Source organism: Symphalangus syndactylus, chromosome 8, assembly GCF_028878055.3.
Source record: "Symphalangus syndactylus isolate Jambi chromosome 8, NHGRI_mSymSyn1-v2.1_pri, whole genome shotgun sequence".
NCBI classification, from domain to species: Eukaryota; Metazoa; Chordata; class Mammalia; order Primates; family Hylobatidae; genus Symphalangus; species Symphalangus syndactylus.
The window spans coordinates 57,470,909-57,490,379 of NC_072430.2; the positions used below are offsets into that span (position 1 = coordinate 57,470,909).

At 41.2% G+C, this 19,471-nt stretch overlaps 1 protein-coding gene across 1 annotated transcript in view; it reads left to right on the forward strand.

Moving 5' to 3' along the window:
* RTN1 (reticulon 1) overlaps positions 1 to 19,471 on the forward strand; it is a 272,299-nt gene that overhangs the window by 110,148 nt on the left and 142,680 nt on the right. Inside the window, exon 2 of the mRNA XM_055289195.2 lies at positions 13,662 to 14,435. Coding sequence (XP_055145170.1) covers positions 13,662 to 14,435 — 774 coding nt within the window. The remainder of the gene's footprint in view (positions 1 to 13,661; positions 14,436 to 19,471) is intronic.

Consider the following 19,471-nt stretch of genomic DNA (forward strand, 5'->3'; position numbering starts at 1 on the left):
TGCTCCCTGTCACGTCTTGGCACAGCACAGCACAGTACACACACCCTACTGCATACCATGTCATGCCATACCATGGCATGCCATACCACACCACATAACACATCACCACGTTGTCTGCCATGTCGTGTTCCTAACAGCATTACCCCTTAGTTGTCATCCTCATTTGCTTGCTCTATGTGCTTCCCAAAGGATACCACTTTCCACGATATTGCTTTAGATGCCAGAGACCCATGTTCAATTCCCAACACTGGCACAAAATCCAAGACTTTCAGCAGAGGATGCAGACCTCTGGCACAGGTCTGTGACCACTAGAGGAAGAGCACCTTTCTTTTTTACCAAGACATGGTATGGGCTGGCTGTACCCCTACAAGGGATGGCCCTGTGCTGTGTGGCCATGAATTTCCCTTAATAAAACACATTCTATTGAGAAACTCCTACTGTGGCTTTAGCTTGATCTTGTGGATTATTCCAGACTGTGGTAATTCCCTTTCTAGGGTCTTCTTCAGTCTGTTTTCAATGATAGATGTGTTAGTCTGTTCTCTGGCTGCTAATAAAGACATACCTGAGACTGGGTAATTTATAAAGGAAACAGATTTAATTGATTCACAGTTCCACATGGCTGGAGAGGCCTCACAATCGTAGCAGAAGGCAAATGAGGAGCAAAGTCACATCTTACATGGCGGCAGGCAAGAGAAGGACTGAGCAAAACAGGGAAAGCCCCTTATAAAACCATCAGATTTCATGAGACTTGTTCATTACCATGAGAACAGTATGGGGGAAACCGCCCCCATGATTTAATTATCTCCACCTGGCCCTGCCCTTGACACGTGGGGATTGTTACAATTCAAGGTGAGATTTGGGTGGGAACACAGCCAAACCATATCAGGGTCTAAGACAATTAGAATGAAAATTCTTTGCTTCTGACTTTAATGTCTTTCAAATTTATGAGATACACCCAGTGCAGTGGCTAAAAGTGCATTTTGAAATGATGCAGTTGTTTAAAAAAACTGATGACTTATGTACCGGCATGTTTTAGTTGGCCACAAATGCAACATAGCTAATAGTGTGGGCGGCGGCTATAAAAATCTGTGAATAAAAATAGGAAATGTAAGTCAAGGGACTCAGAACTAGGAGGGGAAATAGTCTCACTGCCCCTATGTATCATTATTGTCCCTCTGAATCATTCTGTATTATTAGGTCCAGGTCAGATTTTAGAGGGACCAGGATGAACTACAGTGTATTCTCTGGTTCAAACTAGCATGATGAGTCTGGAAATATATTCATTGATTTGTCCCATAAGTACTTACCAAACAAAAATCTAGGTACCAGGGATGTGCTTAGCACCAGGGAAAAGTGAAGCACATTGTGCAGTCCATGTTTCCTATGAGTTCACAGTGCAGGGAAAACAGAACATGTGAAGAAGAGGATGAAGAAGGTTCTAAGCTGAACGATGAGAACCTAAGAGAAGCCATAGCTGTCTTCAAATGTTTGAAAGTCTGTCATGTGGAAGAAGGAAGCTGGGCTGGGGGTTCCCGTCATAGTATGTGCAACACTCTTACTATCATCCTAAATTGTTTTCTTTTTCTTTGTTTTTAAATGAAATTAAAGTTTTAAAGAGTAACACATTCATTTGGTTGAAAAGGAAAATAATTTTTAAAAAGAAGTGTACACAGTGAAAAAAATCTCCCTTCCACTTCTGGTCTCCTATCCCACCCTCTGTGGTTAATAATTGGTTTCTTGTATACTCTCTCAGTGTTGTCTTTATGCAGATATGAACAAATACAAACATATATTCTTATTCCTCTTTTTCTTATGTGAGAGTTAGTATTCTATATATCTGCATCTAGATATCTATAACTATAAATCTATACACACATATTCTGCAACTTACTTTTTCACTTAATATTTATCTGGAAATCTTCAATACATGGAGATTGTCTTCACTCTTGTACAGCTACACAGTATTCTATGTATAGAAATACGTTGTTTAGCTAGGCTTTGTTGATAGGTATTTGATTCCAATTTTTTTCAACTTATGCTATAATGTATGACCTTTTATGTATTCATTTTGTACATGTGCAAGTGTGTCTATGGGCTAATTCCTGTAAGAAGGTTGCGGGTTCCAAGAGCAAATACATTTGTAATCTGGATAGGAATTCCCAAATTGCTCCCACTGGGGTTATGGCGTATTGTACTCCTCCCAGCCTCCTCCTAGTGTGAGAATGCCTGTTGCCCTCCAGCTTCACTAAAGACTGTGTTGCCAAACTTTTTTGAATTTTTTTCAAACTCATAAGGAAGAAATACCATTTCAGGGATTTTTCAATTTGCATTTTTATGTTCCAGGGTCATACATCTTTTTCCATGCGAAGTCTTTGTTTATATTCTCTGTTTTTTTTTTAATGAAGCGATAGTCTTTTTATTCCTGATTTCTAGGAACTCTTTATATATTAGGGGGATTTCCCCTTATGTGCTGTGTTGTTTTCTAATTATTTGTTGAGGTGTCTGTTTTCACTAATAGATGAAGACAAAACTGGGACTAAAGCCTGGAAGCAACAGTGAGATATTTGGGGGTTCAATTTTAAAAATAATAATGAGCCCTTAATAAGTGTCATGTATGACTTTCAGTGCTTTGATTCTACTATCTCATTTAGTCTTCAGAATAATTCTTTGAAATGGCTATTATTATAAACAGATGAGACAGAAGCACAAAGATATTAGGTAATCTGTCCAGGGTCACACAGCTTGTAAATGGGGGAGTCAGTATTCAAAGCCACGCATTTGAACCCAGGACCCAGGCTGTTAACTACAACATTTACTAAGGGTGCAGAGCAAGCAATGAGATCACATTAATGGAAATGTTTAAAATAAGGTTGGAAGATGGATACTTCTGAGTCTTGTGGATAAGATCCTAAGATTGGGAAGGCCTTGCATTAGATGACCTGAAGAAACTCTTCCAATCCTTCTTCTTTGTTTTTTTCTGACAATGCCATGCCTGACCAAAAAGATGAATCAGGATATATGATGTACCATATGGGACCTGTCTGCTGTCATTATTCTCCATCAGCAGATACTGCAACCCACCCAACATCACTTCTACTGCATCCAAGGGCACCTGAACTTCTATTTACAAACAATGATTTTGTAGTAGACTTTGGGGGCACACTAGGTTACTAAGCCTATGTACATATGAGAATGTCCTTCATTTTGGTGCTTTGCACATAGTAAGCATTCAGAATTTTTTTTCATTGAATTAACACATGATTGATGGTAAAGCTTATTCCAAAGGCTCTTGAATGTGACTCAATCAGATGGCAGCATGGAGGTAATAATCCAATCAGTAATTGCTTTGCCCAGACTGTGCAAAGATATGAAGATGTATATGAAATGTTTCTTAACAGGTATATAGAAAAAGACAACTGACAACAAAAGCAGGAAAGCCAGTAAGTTCCAAATGAATGGTCATGACCCTTGGGGTGGAGATGAAGAAAACATTGAGGAGTGAGGTAACAGGAAGAAACTTCCTAGAGGAGGCGGGACTTCACCAGAGATGTTATTTGGATTTGGGAAGAGTGAAGGAGCCTTTCAATTGAGGAGAAGGGCTTGAGCAGAGGCACAGAAGTAGAAAATCTTATGGTATGTTTGTGGGCTTGAGCAGGTGTGTTTTTTGTGCAATCTCAGAAATAAAACCCTAAAGGCAGGCTGGGACCCTGCTGAAGAGGATCCTGAATTCTAAGCCAAGGGATGGGCAAAGATGGTCACAGAAGGCTTTGAAATAGAGAAGTGACATGGTAATAGTGCTGCTTTGGGGAGATAAATATGTCAGCCATGTGCAGAGTAGTGCAGAGTGAGAAGAGGTGAGGCTGGAACCTGGAGAACACTTAGGAAACAATCACAGTACTCCTGAGAGAAGGTGGTAAGTGTCTCTCTAGGGAGGTAGCCATGGAATGGAAAGAAAGCTGTAAAAAGAATTATGGGTGATTCCAAATATATGACATTTTGGACTAGGCAAAACTGTGGAGACAGTAAAAGGATCAGTGGTTGCTGGGGTTAGGAAGGAGGAAAGGATGAATAGGCAGAACACAGGAATTTGGAGGAAGTGAAAATATTCTATATAATACTGTTATGGTGTATATATGTCATTATACTTTTGTTCAAACCCAGAGAATATACACCACCAAGAGTAAACTTTAATGTAAACTACAGACTTTGGGTGATGACGTGTTGTTGTAGATTCATCAGTTGTAACAAATATACTATGTGTCTTGGTCAATTTGGGCTGCTGTAACAAAACACCATAAACTAGGTGGCTTGTAAGCAGCAAACATTTATTTCTTACAGTTCTGGAGTCTAGAAAGTCCAAGATCAAGGCACTGGTAGATTCATTGTCAGATGAGGGCCCATTTTCTGGTTCACAGATGGCATCTCCTCTCTGCATCCTCAAGTAGTGGAAGAGACAAAGGCACTCCCTTGGCTCTCTTTTATAACGGCACTAATCCTATTTATGAGGGCTCTGTATTAGTCCGTTTTCACGCTGCTAATAAAGACATACCCAAGACTGGAGAATTTATAAAGGAAAGAGGTTTAATTGACTCACAGTTCCAAATGGCTGGGAAGGCCTCACAATCATGGCAGAAGACCAAGGAAGAGCAAAAGGATGTCTTACATGGTGGCAGCCAGCAAAGAGAGAATGAGGACCAAGCAAAAGGGGCTTCCCATTATAAAACCATCAGATCTCATGAAACATATTCACTACTATGAGAACAGTATGGGGGAAACTGCCCACACATTTCAATTATCTCCTACCAGATCCCTCCCAAACATGCGGGAATCATGGGAGCTACAATTCAAGATGAGATTTGGGTGGGGACACAGCCAAACTGTATCAGCCTCCTCCCTCATGATCTCCTCACCTCCCAAAGGTCCCATCTCCTAATACTATCATCTTTGGGGTTAGGATATTAACACAGGAATTTTAGGGGAACACAGACATTCAGACCACAGCAGCATGTGTGGAGGCAGGGGCATATGGGAAATCTCTGTGCCTTCCTTGCAATTTTGCTGTGAACTTAAGTCTCCTCAAAAAATAGTAAGAATAAAGTTTTTATTTTAAAAGAAAGAGCTGGGTGCAGTGGCTCATGCCTGTAGTCCCAGGTACCTTGGAGACTGAGGCGGGAGAATTGCTTGAACCCAGGAGGTCAAGGCTGCAGGAGTCATGATGGAACCACTGCACTCCAGCCTGGGCAACAGAGACAAAAAAAAAAAAAAGAATTATAGGGACTGGCTAGATAATTCTATGTGGGGGATGGGGAGCAAAAGAGCTATTAAAGGGCAAACAAATTTATAGCACACATTTTTTTGCTATTATCCATGTTCTACATAGCATTGAGGGAATCTGACCAAGAACAATTATTTTTCTCTTTGGAAATCAGAGAGCAAAATTCTATCAGTAAATGATAAATAGAAAGATGTTTGGGGATAGCCCTTGTTTTTATTCCAAAGGTAATTATTTACATAGTAAAGGAAACTTAGAGCGCTCTCTGATTGGAAACATTGGGAGTAGAATACATTTAAATCAGTTGGGTGAATTAGAAGGTAGTGGTGGTGGTTGCATAACTATTATTATACAAACACTACTGAATTGTACACTTCAAAAGAGTGAATTTTATGGTATATGAATTACATATCAATAAACCTATTCTTCAAAACAGCAAAGGAATGTCTACATAGGATTTTAGGCACCTTTTCTTAAGATCTAAGTAAATTATAAATAAGTATTCACCTCCACCATTTCCCTAAAAAAGATTTTTTCTCAAAGAAGACCACAGAATCACATTTCCATCTTTAAACAGCAGGCAAAAACAAACAAAATCCAAAATATGATTCCAAGCTTATCAGATCTTTCACCATCATTTCATCTTAGTGCTCTGCAACTTTATGCTTTCCAAGGCACTACTGAGGACTCTGAAAAACATTTAGGCCCTAGTCTGTCTGCTAAAGCAATTATTTTTCCTTTAAGAGAATTTTTTGCTAAAGTGAAAACATCCTAGGCAATGCGAATCTTGGCTCTTCATAGAGAAAAGAACAACTTGCTGAATCATTTTTATTAAACATTAATTTTGCAAAACCAAAAGCGAAATCTATTATTCTGGCAGACAAGCTTTAAATAAGGCAGTGAGTTGGGGAAAGAGTAGTTATTCATATTCTTAAACCCCCAAACATGTTCATCAGCTTTGGCTTAGTCTTTTGCTAGAGAATGCAGGCTGTTTTTATTTTTAGCTCTCTTAACTAACCATACAGATAAAACTGATTAAAAATGGGTGTACCTGGATTTCTCAGTACCCATTTGTCATGTTAAATTACAGCCCACTTAATTTGAGAAGGAGAATGTTTTCTAGGTGACATAGAGGTTCCTAGAGTCTCTCTGGCATATTCATCCCTCATGGAGGACTCTGTTGTCAAATGTGTCACAGCCTCCAGACTGTGGGCCTGCTGATTTCATAGCACTTAGAAAAGATGTGTGGGAGTATTCAGGGAAAAAGCCTCCCAGCCTAACCTCTGTGCAGGCTGCTGCTGTCCATCACATGGGCAGCCTCAGGGCAGGGGATTCTGGGAAAGGTGAATGCAGATTTACTTTTGGTCATTGATTCTGGCTTTTAATTCTTGAATTTTAATATGCACCTCTCTCTGCACTGTCATTACAGTTTTTTATTATGCCCACACTTTTTAAAAAAATATTTCTCAATTTAATAGGGCTAATGTCCCCTATACCTGTTAATATTGGCTCTCTTCAAACAATAATTGGCATTTTTGTTTCTCTAATTCCAGGGAGAAGGGTAAGCCAGATGTTTGTCTAATGGAGCATTTCTATCTCTGTTCTCAGAAAACCTTTTTGTATAATTTGTTATTTTTTTTCTTTCTGGCGTTTTCTATGTCTCCATTTCAGTGCAGTAAGAGGAGCTTTATAGAGTTGTGGAAGTACCACCTTAAACCATAAGCCCCTTATCTCAATCCTAGCGAGTCAGAATAGGCTCTGTCCACAGGAAGAAGGCATCTGTAGGCACTTAACCCTCTCATTCCTTTTCTGTCTGTAGTTTTGGTAAATTTCAGCTTTTTGTGCTCAAGTCAGTCATCATCACGGTCATGACAGGATCTATGTCCTTTTAAAGTACATAATGAACCACCACCTGCTCGTGGAGCTGTGAAGACAGCATGGCCTTGGACTCTGGAGACTTAGCATCTAAGGTGGACCCCAGAGAGCATGGGTGTGGACTGGATACGTGAAACTCCTTCTGGCCCACTCTACCATGAGAGGATGTCATTAGAGATAAAGGAAGAAACTAACGAACAGATGGTAATATGTTGGAGATGAAGTAGTGTTCTCCCTGAAAAATAAAGATAATAAGAAAATCAACAGCTCTCATTTATTGAATGTGTTTGATGTACCAGGCAAAGATCTAAGGGCATTATCTCATTTAGTCCTCCTAGCTGCCCAATAAGGTGGGAGTTAATTATTGCCTTATCATAAAGATGAACTAACGGAGGCTCTAAGAGGCTAACTTGCCCAACATCTCGCAACTGCCAGTTAGTGGTAGAGCCAGAATACAAACTGCCTAAGCTATGGATCACCAATTGAATGAACTCCATTCTGTGAGAATGAGTCAGCGTTAAGAACTATTAATAGAATTTTAGGATTAAAGCTTTTCCTTGAGAAAAGTAGAATCATCTTCAGCAAGTCATCGTTGTCATCCTATCCCTTAGTGTTGCCAGAGAATTTTTAAAATAAAATAAAACATCTACCCTTCATGAGATTACTGAATTTGTCTGCCTCATGATGAGTGTTTCTGACCTCTTTTAATCGGTAGGTTAAAAAGCTTCACTTTTGGCCGGGCGCGGTGGCTCACGCTTGTAATCCCAGCACTTTGGGAGGCCGAGGCGGGCGGATCACGAGGTCAGGAGATCGAGACCACGGTGAAACCCCATCTCTGCTAAAAATACAAAAAAAAATTAGCCGGGCGTGGTGGTGGGCGCCTGTAGTCCCAGCTACTCAGAGAGGCTGAGGCAGCAGAATGGCGTGAACCCGGGAGGCGGAGCTTGCAGTGAGCCGAGATTGCACCACTGCACTCCAGCCTGGGTGACAGAGCAAGACTCCGTCTCAAAAAAAAAAAAAAAAAAAAAAAAAGCTTCACTTTTATCAACACATATTGGGATTTAATGGCAATAGTTTCAGTTTCTTTTCATCCTTCTCCTACTTAGCTTTTGACTAGAAATAGTGGCCTGTGAATCCTTCAGTTTTTATTATAAGTACTTTTTTGAAGTTATTACAAATTGAAATTTTGAAAATCAGTGCCATTTTAAATGCATCCAGGTAACTGAATTTGCTGTGTCTTCCCAGAACAGCCACCTCCGAAGAGGGCATCTGTAGGTTAACATAGCGACTCTCAAGGTACATTTGCCTCTGCGTGAATTAGACCTCTAGATGGTCCAGGAAACAGCTGTGGGGAAGTATCTGAGGAAATCAGATATTCCACAGAATCGTTGGTTATGTGGCAATTTCTAGTCTAGACAAGGCACTTTTATTTAGTGGATTTGTATTTAACAATATGGCAATGTGAGTTCCTACCTGGGGCAAATGGCTTGTGCTCTCTCAGTTCCCACATCTGCCAGCTCTGCAGGAAGTACTGACAAGAATTAATTGGCTTTCCTGGGCCTTCAGGCTCAGTTCTGCTTCTCAGTTCCAACAATCCCCACAGGACTCTGCACCAACATAATTTACTGTCTGGGAGGACTTTCTGTTTACAAGAGTTCTAACTGATAGGCACCATATCATGTATATATATTTTTAAATTCAATAAGTTAGAACCTTGAGAATTTTTCAGGGTATTTAGCTCAATTTTTAAAAATGAGACATAACTACATTCAAAGTATTTGAATTACTCTTTGTTTTTATGATAATTCTAATACGATCCCATCTAAAATGTGTGAAAAAAGTTTTAAAAATAAAATGTGTGATTTACACAAATAACTTTGTTCCTCTTCTCTTCCTCTAGCAGGCAGTATTTTTAGAGTGTGGTAAAGGGGTCCTTCCAATTTCATACTGGGTTTTCTGAGCAAGACAGAGCTGGTAGGGTAGGAATGGGACTTCTTCCCAATTGTTGATTCTATTTATAGCCTCTCTAATAATATTTTATTTATAGAATAATATAGATGTCACTTAGATTCTGTTCCCTCAATTATTACTGTACATCTGAGAAGCCCCTGTTCTTGAAGGCATCACCTTGGGGGAAATTATGTTGATTCTGTTACACAGGAAAGCGATAAGTAAAAAGGAAAGTTGTGTCACACTACAGTGGTAGCCAATTAGTATAAAAATCATGGAAAGTTGGAAGGGAATTCAGCAGTTGTCTCATCCAGCTTTCTACAAAGTACTTGTTTCTGTCTAGACAACACTAGGTCTCTCTCTGCCTGTGTCTACCATGATCAGAATACTCTTATTCTGAGAATACTCTTGCTCTATTTCATTGTTGGATAACTCACATTTTAGGCTGTTTTTTGCATGAGAGATTTAAAATGTCCTCTTTGTAATTTGCATTAATTAGTCGTAGCTTGTTCTCAGTGGCTGCACAGAATAAGCCCACTCATTAATGGATTGATTGAACAGTTCATTTATTTATGTTCATTTTGAATTGGATGCTTACCAAGTGCAATGTAGTGTGCCAGACAAGCATCAAACTCCAGGAGCTGACAGGTTAGAAGAAGGTAACATGGACATATATAAGCTGTATGTCATACATGCCACATGAGCAGTATAAATTAAGTGCTATGCGAATGAAGAGGGAGACAATAGGATGGGATCAGGTCCTGCAGGCATTGGTCAGTGCTGTGATCTGCATGTTTTTGTGCACCACCCCCCTCAAAATTCAAATATTGAAATCCTAACCCCCAAGGCAATGATATTTGGAGTCAGGCCTTTGGGAGGTGATTAAGCTACAAGGGCAGAGCTCTCATGAATGGGATTAGTGACCTTATAAAAGTGGCCCTAGAGAGAATCCCTCACCCTTTCTACCATGTGAAGTTACAGCAAAAAGATGGCCATGTAGGAAGTGGGCCCTCACCAGACACTAAATCCACTGGCACCTTGATCCTGAACCTCCCAGAGTAAATTTCTATTGTCTATAATCTACATAGTTTATAGTCTTTTTGTTGCAACCGCCTAAATGGACTAAGACAGTCAGCAAATTAATCATGGAGATGGTGACATTTAAAGCTCCTTATGTTTAATGGCTTGAGATTGAAGGGCAGAGGTTTGGATGTGGAGGTTGGAAGGATCCAGTGTTGAAAAAGTGTTGGGTAGTTTATATTAGTGGAGCTTAGAATTTGAATTAGAAAGTGGAAGACAGGGCTAGAAAAGCTGGTCAAGTGAGTGTGAGACTGTGAAGGGCTTTGTATGCCTGGAGTGGAGGGTGAAAGGAATGGTGGCAACAAGGCTGTGACCAGGTGGAATTCACATCGTCTCAAATGCCAGGCTACAGAGTTTAAGGATTATCCAGCAAGGCAATGCAGAGCCCAGGGGCTGGGCACTGTGCAAGTGACACTTGTGTTTAATGAGATAACCCTGGTGGTAGGAGACAGTGGTCTAGAGGGATATGCAACATGCCAAGTATAGGTAATCAGGGCCAGGAGCCCTGTGGTGGCCTCTGCAGTAGGGGAATTGAGTGAAATTTGGATGATAATGACTGAGACACAGCCTTGGAAACCCAATAAACCACCTACTATGTCTTCTCCAGATTCCCTTTCTCACTCCCCACCTCTCCAGACTATTCATTTACATGGACAAACCCCTCCTCTCCTCACTTTCTGGTGAATAATTACTTATTAACACCTGCAAATAGTTCCAAATAACTGGTAGGGAATCCTAGGATCCGAATATCTGTAGTGAAATATATATCTCAGGTTGATTTCCCTGCCTCCAATGAGATCTACATATAAGCTGAGCCCATATAATGAAAGAAGCTTTAATAATTCTTCAGGATAAAGGTGTGTGTGCACCCATGGATTTATATATATATATGGCCTGGTGTGGTGGCTCATGCCTGTAATCCCAGCACTGGGGAGGCCATGGTGGGAGGATCACCTGAGGTTAGGAGTTCGAGACCATCTGGCCAAAATGACAAAACCCTGTCTCTACTAAAATACAAAAATCAGCTGGATGTGGTGGCACATGCCTGTGATCCCAGCTACTCGGGAGGCTGAGGCAAGAAAATTGCTTGAATCTGGGAGGCAGAGGTTGCTGTGAGCCAAGATCGCTCCACTGCACTCCAGCCTGGGTGACAGAGTGAGACTCTGTCCTCCGCCCCCCCAAAAAATCACTTTTCCTTATTTTGCAAATATGTATTGAGTACCTACTATTCATCAGGCCCTGTTTTAGGTGCCTATATTGGTGAGCAAAATAGTCAGAAATTCCTGCCCTTGTGGAGCTTACTATGCTGCGTGTGTGAGCTTACCTAGCAAGAGGAGACAATCGATGCATTAAAAACATGTTAACTATACAGTATTTAAGAAGGAGATAAGCGATATGGGAAAAAGAAAAATCAGAAGAGTAGCGGAGAATAGGATTGGCAGAAATGGGGAGGGGAAGGCAAGTTGCAATTTGAGATGGAGGTTTAGGGTCATTTTTCTTAAGATGGTGACATTTGAGCAAAGACTTGGGGATGAGAGAATTAGGTATATAGGTATCTAGGAGAAGAGAGTTCCAAGAAAAGGAAACAGCTAGTGCAAAGGTGCTGAGGCAGGAAAGTGCTAGAATGGCGAAGAGGCTTTGTGCTTTTCCACTGCCCATAGAGAAACAATAGCTTGTGCAACCAAAAAGAAAGCTAGGAAAAGACAAAAGTTAAGTTTGTTTGTAATAATGCTGAGTAAACATTACCTGCAAAAAAAAAAAAAAAAAAAAAAACAACCTCACAGACTGACTTAACTGGGGCAAAGGGCATTAGGGAAGGTTTCTTGGCTTCTGTGTTACTTGGGTGTGAATCCTGGTTCTACCACTTACTGCCTGTAAGATCTTAGGTGAGTTATTTAACCCCTTTGTTTCTCAGTTTCCTCATCTGTAAAATGAGCCTAACAATATTGCCAACCTTCTAGGATTGCTTTGGTTATGAAATGAGTCGATATTAATGAAAAGTTTAGAACAATGCCTGACACATAGCAAGCACTCACATGTTAGCTTTTGACTTGTTACTGCCACTGTTTTGATTACTTTTATATGAGTTGTTGCTCTAGTCTATTCTTCAGGTGTGTCTTAAGACCTTTGATATTGTACCTGCTGTGTGTGTGTTTGTGTATATGTGTGTGTGTAATGTGTTTGTAGATGTAGAGAATGTGGGACTTAATTTATACAATTGTAAAAATTAGATTAAAAATCCCACTGCTTAGCATAGAGTGACGCCTCAATAAATGTTGGTTTTCATACCTTCTGGTAGAATTTTACAGCAAAGTAAAACAGTGGAGGGTTTTCCTTTTATGCTCACTTTTTTTTTTTTTTTTTAGATGGAGGTTTGCTCTTTTTGCCCAGGCTGGAGTGCAATGGCTCAATCTCGGCTTACCGCAACCTCCTCCTCCTGGGTTCAAGTGATTCTCCTGCCTCGGCCTCCTGAGTAGCTGGGATTACAGGCATGTGCCAACACGCCCAGCTAATTTTGTGTTTTTAGTAGAGATGGAGTTTCTCCATGTTGTCAGGCTGGTCTACGAACTCCTGACCTCAGGAGATCTGCCTGCCTTGGCCTCCCAAAGTGCTGGGATTATAGGCATGAGCCACCGCACCTGGCCTATGCCCACTATTAATGAATATTTTGGCTGGTGTATTAGAATTAGAGCTGGGTGAAAATACTCTATAGACTCAAACTTGGAAACCTGTCTTACCCTTAGCACCACCAGTGGAATGAAGGAATTCCCAGTGGGTCACTTTGAATATCACTGGATGGCAATGAATGGGCAGTAGGGGAGTAAAAGAGGAGGGAAACAAAACAAGGGGGAAAACTGAAGAAATAAACAGGGAAGCACACCATTAGGGTGATATGACATTGGAATGAGGCCCAAAGCTAGGAGGTCCTTTCTCTGAGGACCTTAAAAAAGAGACTGGATGGATCAGGAGTCCATGAATGAAAGGGCTGGACAAGTGGGTCCTTTGAGGCTCCTCCCAGCCATTGAATCTCCAAGAGCAGCTCCTGTACCCAGTCAGCTATCCTATTGTTGCAGTTACAATCCTGAGGTAGCCTAATTTCCACCTCTACTTAGAGAGCTGTTAATACTTTATATACAAAGAGGGTTTCTTTTAAATAATACTAAGATCAAGTCACTGTGTGTTGAGGTGGTAGATGTTGAAAATAAATTTCCTAGTCTTATAGGATCTGTCCCCAACTTATCTGGTCCTGGCAGTTTATGTGAGCCTCTGGGGTCTGTTACTAGAAAAATACCAGAAGTATGGACTATCGGGGAGATGACGAAATTTAACATGCTGGTGCTCTGAGGGAGCTCCGAGGGAACTCCGAGGACTTAAGAAGAAAGGATGTCATGTCTTCACCAGGCAGGGGTGGGTGGTGGGTTAGACAGGAGAGAGAGCTGACGCCAAGCACCCACTCACTGTCTGCTGCTGCTTTGATTCATAGGTGTGGCAGGTGTTTCCAGTGCCATGGACCACACCTTCTCAACAACATCAAAAGATGGGGAAGGATCGTGTTACACATCTCTCATTTCTGACATCTGCTATCCACCTCAGGAGGATTCTACATATTTCACTGGAATTCTTCAGAAGGAAAATGGCCACGTCACCATTTCAGAGAGCCCTGAGGAGCTGGGTACACCCGGCCCCTCCTTACCAGATGTGCCTGGGATAGAGTCTCGTGGCTTATTTAGTTCTGATTCTGGAATAGAGATGACTCCTGCAGAGTCCACCGAAGTAAACAAGATCTTAGCAGACCCTTTGGACCAGATGAAAGCAGAGGCCTATAAATACATTGACATAACCAGACCCGAGGAGGTGAAGCACCAAGAACAACATCACCCCGAGTTGGAAGATAAAGACTTGGATTTTAAGAATAAGGACACTGACATCTCAATTAAACCTGAAGGAGTCCGTGAACCTGACAAACCAGCTCCTGTGGAGGGAAAAATCATCAAGGACCATTTACTGGAAGAATCCACATTTGCTCCATACATAGATGATCTCTCTGAAGAACAGCACAGGGCTCCTCAGATCACCACCCCTGTCAAAATCACACTGACAGAAATAGAACCTTCTGTTGAAACCACTACCCAGGAGAAGACCCCTGAGAAGCAAGATATATGTCTAAAGCCAAGTCCTGACACAGTCCCCACTGTCACTGTCTCGGAGCCTGAAGATGACAGCCCAGGATCTATCACCCCTCCATCTTCTGGAACAGGTAAAAGCCCTGTTATTGCTTGACTTAGGAAAACCAAGCATGTGGAAATCTCAATCCCTAAAACAAATATTAAGGAATGACAATTTTCATTCAACATGCTTTACTATCTGGGCCCCTTAAATTTCATTTAGTTTAACGAATTTAGTTAATATTCAAGGTTTTCAATTTGTTGCTGATTGTACAAAGGTTGCAATCTTGGATTTCTCTTGGGTTTTCTTTGTAAAATATTTTTTTTCTTTATTTGAGGGGAGATGTTAGGATGATATACTGGAAACATTAAAATCCTCATGCAGCCCTACTGTCCAGAGCAGAGAATTCAGTACTGCCTGCTTCTCAGTTAGCTTTCGGCTAGGATCTGGGTTGTCCTAGTCTGTTTTATGTTACTTATAACAGAATACCTGACACAGGGTAATGTATAAGAAACAAAATTTATTTCTTAACAGTTCTGAAAGCTGGGAAGTCCAAGGTCAAAGGGGCACATCTGGTAAAAGCTTTCTGGCTTGCTAGTGGGGACTCCCTGAACGTGGGTGCGGGGTATAACATGGTGAGGGGGCTGAGCATGCTAACATGCTATGCTCAAGTCTCTCTTCTTCTTCTTATAAAGCCACTAGTCACATTTCCATGATAATCCATTAATCCGTTAGCTCTTTAATCCATTAATCCATGAGTGGGATCACCATTCATGAAGGCAGAACCTTCATAGTTGAATAGTTCGTAGTCCATAGCCTCTCAAAGGCTCCACCTCTCAATACTGCCACATTGGGTATTAAGTTTAAACATGAGTTTCGGAAGGGACATTCAAACTATAGCACAGGTCTCTTGGAAACATTACGAGGAGAGCACACTGGCTGTTCTCTCTAGACTGCCTGAAGCACCTTGGCCGGGGCATTTAACATTCCTGTCCCTAGCTCTAAGTCTGTACACTTAAAGGGAAGGAAAAGGTGGACTTCTGGATCTTTTAGGGATGGCACAGACAGGAAGAGGAAAACTAAACAAAGCAAACTCCTCCCTTCCCCTTTCAATCTCAACACTGTCATTTTGTATCTCTAGTTTATTGAAGTTCTGCATATAATTTTATTTTTGAAACCAAAAGATGTACTTCATTAAAATTTTTAAAGTTTAGACTTGATTAGGCTATGGTCTTTTTTAACTTGAACATTCTCCTTCGGTGACTCAAGGCAGGATATTAAACAGCACTCATGCGTATTCTCTCAAACACAAAGTGGGCCTCTTATACCCCTGGCTAAAGGCCAAGGAGGCAGCAGGAAACTCCTCACCCCACCCTGTGCCACTCTCTTCTCTCCAGCCTTTGCATCTCCACCTCTCTCAAATGTCCATAAGGTATCGAGATGAAGAGGACAGTGAGAGGTCCTCAAACCTTCCCCTGCCCCTAGTGACTGGCATTCTACCATATCCCAAAGAGCTTTGGTATGCATCTCAGGTGAAAGAGCTTCTAGTAAACTCTGAAAGTGGAACCAAAGCCTGTAGAGGAGGAGCGACTGCTCTAAACCCTGATGGTGTAGTACGAATCCAAGTGTTGGAATAGAACAGAATTAATGAAAGTTCCTCCTATCTTCTTTCCCTGTAGATTTTAGCATCAATTCCTTCTTCCCAAAGTTCCTCCAGACTCATTCAACCATAAAACTCCAAGGGTCTTAAAGATTCACTGAGCCAAGTCCCTGATTTTCAAATTCACTCATTCACTCAACAAACACTTTCTACATACTTTCTTTTGGTTGGGTACTCTATGAGGCATGACTGATGGGGAATTAATGAAAAATAAAAAACAAACAAAAACCAGTCCCTGCCTCCAGGGGGCCAGATGACCAAGGAAGCAGTCCCAATCCAGTGTGCTTGGTATCCTGAGAAAGGGAAATGTACGGTGCTGAGGAGCCCTGGAGTCCAGCGTCTCCCCAGGTGAACTGGGACCACAGGTGACTCTCAGAGGAACAGGAGGAAACAAAGAGGTGAAGGGAAGGGTGCCCTTCCAGTCCGAGGAGCTGCATGGACATGGAGTTGTGAGGGCCCAGTGAACTTCACTTAAGATATAAATTGAGATTTGGGTAGTAATGACAAATCAGAAAACCAAGGCTCCAGGTGGATTAGATACCACTTGCCCCTGCCTAAAACATGAGGTCAGAACATATCCGAGTTTCCAAGCTTCCTTGTACTCTTTCTGGCAATGCATAGTAAAACTCTTTTATTATTTCCTGCCATAAAGATACTTGATGTTCTGAAGATGTAAGTTAATATAGTCAAGCTGTGTTTTACAGAGCTCCTGGGTTGTCCAGTAGTCAGTCCACAAGAACTTCAGCCAGTCCTCAGGAATAGTGAAATGCCCTAGCACGTATAGGTCTACTTACACGGCACATGCTTCATGTAAAAATTACAGTTTGCAAAGGCTTGACAAAGGGTCCATTAATTTTTAGGGAATTTCCATTTTTAAGTAGCCATGGCCCAATTGGGTTCTGGAGAAGGTTCAAGAGAAAACAAAGGCAGATCTGGCTCACATGATGTTGGAGTTTTATGATGTTGGGTTGCCCACTTGACAGTATGGGGTTAGGACAATGATTGTTTCTGCAGCTGCAATCAAATAAACATTCTAAGCAAGGCATATTCAGGAAAGAGAAAATGGCCCATTACACATTCTCTCCTATGTTCAGCTCCTCTCTCCATATACATCCCACATCGAAATACCAGAGTCATATGACAACAGATAAGAATGAAATTAACAGAAAGAATCAGCTTCTCGTTGAAGCCTTTCTCCCTGCCCTTTTTATCCTGCAAGGTTTCTGACCCCCTTCCCATCTTCTTGTGACCCCTGGCACCATGTGACACTATGCCCATAGACAGTAGAGGATATGGACTTTATTACATCTGTTGAGTCTTGGGTCACTCTGCCATTTCCAGTAACAACAGATAAAACAAAAATTGAGAATTGCACATAATTCTACATAGAAACTGAGGAAAAAGAAAGCATGTTAAGCAAAAAAGAGTTCAGTTTATCATTGTTTAATAAATAAGGAAATCATCAAATCTGGAGAATAACTGAAGAGAAATTCTAATTTGGGTTAGTTTTAGCCACAGATGCTGATGTTTAAGCAAGGTGTCTAATATATTTATATTTCTCCCAATTCCAATAGATTATTCCATTTTGTAACGTTCTCCAACATACTTAGCTATTTTCACTAAATAATATACACTGAGGTGGAGAGGTGAGAATTCTTACAGCTGAAATACTGGAAGTCTCTTTTAAGCCAAGATCAGTCATGAAAAAAGTGAAGCAATTTAGGAAAACATAATAAATGCCCTGATGCACCAGACATTGACCAGGAGCACCACATTGTTTCTGACACAAACATTAAGAGGCATGTTATGATGGTCCTGGGTGTTATGTGAGCTATTAGCCTCAAAAAGGACAATAATCAGGAAGTCATCCTTAAAACACCCCAGTTTCTCTCAAGAAGAAATGAACAATTAAAAGTAAATCAACTTAAATTTGAAAACTACCGTTGCTATTTCCTTGCATTGATGGGATCTATGATTCTCCTACCCATTTTTAAAATTCATTCTTTTGTTCAAAAAATATTTAGAGTGACTTCTATACATCAGACATGCACTGGCCACTGAGACATTGTAGTAAATAAGATGTACAAGGTCCCTACCCTTGCAGAGCTTACCTGCTAGTCAGAGGAAACAGGCAATAAAAAACAAACCCATAAATAAACAGTGTAATTTCACAGTGTGAGCACTAGAAAGAGTGATAGAGGGTTGGGTGTGAGGGGGCCAAGGACTGCCCCTCTGAGGAGATGACACATGAACTGAAATCTGAATGAGCAGAAGGAGCCCACAGTTCAGAGAGAGGCTAGGAGGGACCTCAGGTATGGGGGAATAGCAAATGCACAGGGCCTGAGTCTGTATTATATGAGAACTGAAAGGGGGTTGATGATGCAGGGGAGGAAGAGGGAAGTGGGGCAGAGAACACCATTGGACGGATAGGCAGGGCCGAGATCGTGGGGAAGGAGTTTGGATTTGTTCCAAATGTAATTGGAAGCCATTGGAGGGTTTTAAGCTGAGAAGTGACATCACTTATTCATTCATCTATTTATTTAAGAAATATGTGTTGACCATTTACTCCGCATCAGGCATTGTTCCATTACTGCCAGGATTCACGAGTGAGTGGTGCCTCACAAGAAAATCCTGGCTTCATGGAGCTTACAATCTAGTTGAGAAGGCATACACACAAATAACCAAATATATAATATAATATCAGGTACTTATAATGGTTATGAAGAAAAATACAGCAGGGCAAAGTGTAAGAGCTTGGTGGCGGTGGGGGTGAGGAGAGGCTTCTTCGAGGTAACAGCTTGAGCAGAGACTGAATGGAGTGAGGGAGCAAGTCATGTAGAGGTGAGGCCAGGCTGAGGGGCCCCCAGTGCAAAGGCCCTGAGCTGGGAATGTCTTCTCTGTTCCAGGAGCAGCTGGAAGACTGGCTTGGCTGGAGTAGGGGGAAGGAAAGGAAGTGTGGCAGGATCAGACTTGGGTTTTCAGTTGATGCTTCCGGATGCTGCGTGGAGAATGAGCCAGGAACAAAGGGAGTCCTAATAGCAGCGTCATTCACAGTTGGACACTGGTGTCTGCAACTTACTAAAATAGCCCATGTTCACCTTTCCTTTTATCCCTCTCAATTATATCATCATAATTATCATCAGCAGCAAACACATCACCCTGGGGTGCCTTTCTTATCTCTCAATTTTCGTATTTTATCTGATGATTTTAGGTGACTGTTTCTAGCTTTGCAGTGTCAGTCTTGATACATAATAACCAGTATCTTAGAGGGCCTTTGAAATTGTTGAAATTTTAAGCAAAGATATGGAAACTTCTGTTTTGTTCTAAAATTTTCCCTAATTACTCCTAGCATTTTGTTAAAGTTTTAGTTTCCCTTAAGGACATAGGGCAGTATCTATAGGAGCTACAAGTCCCTTTTGACTCATGGTAAGGGTGGGTTATTTTTAAGGTAGCACCTTCACTTTCTC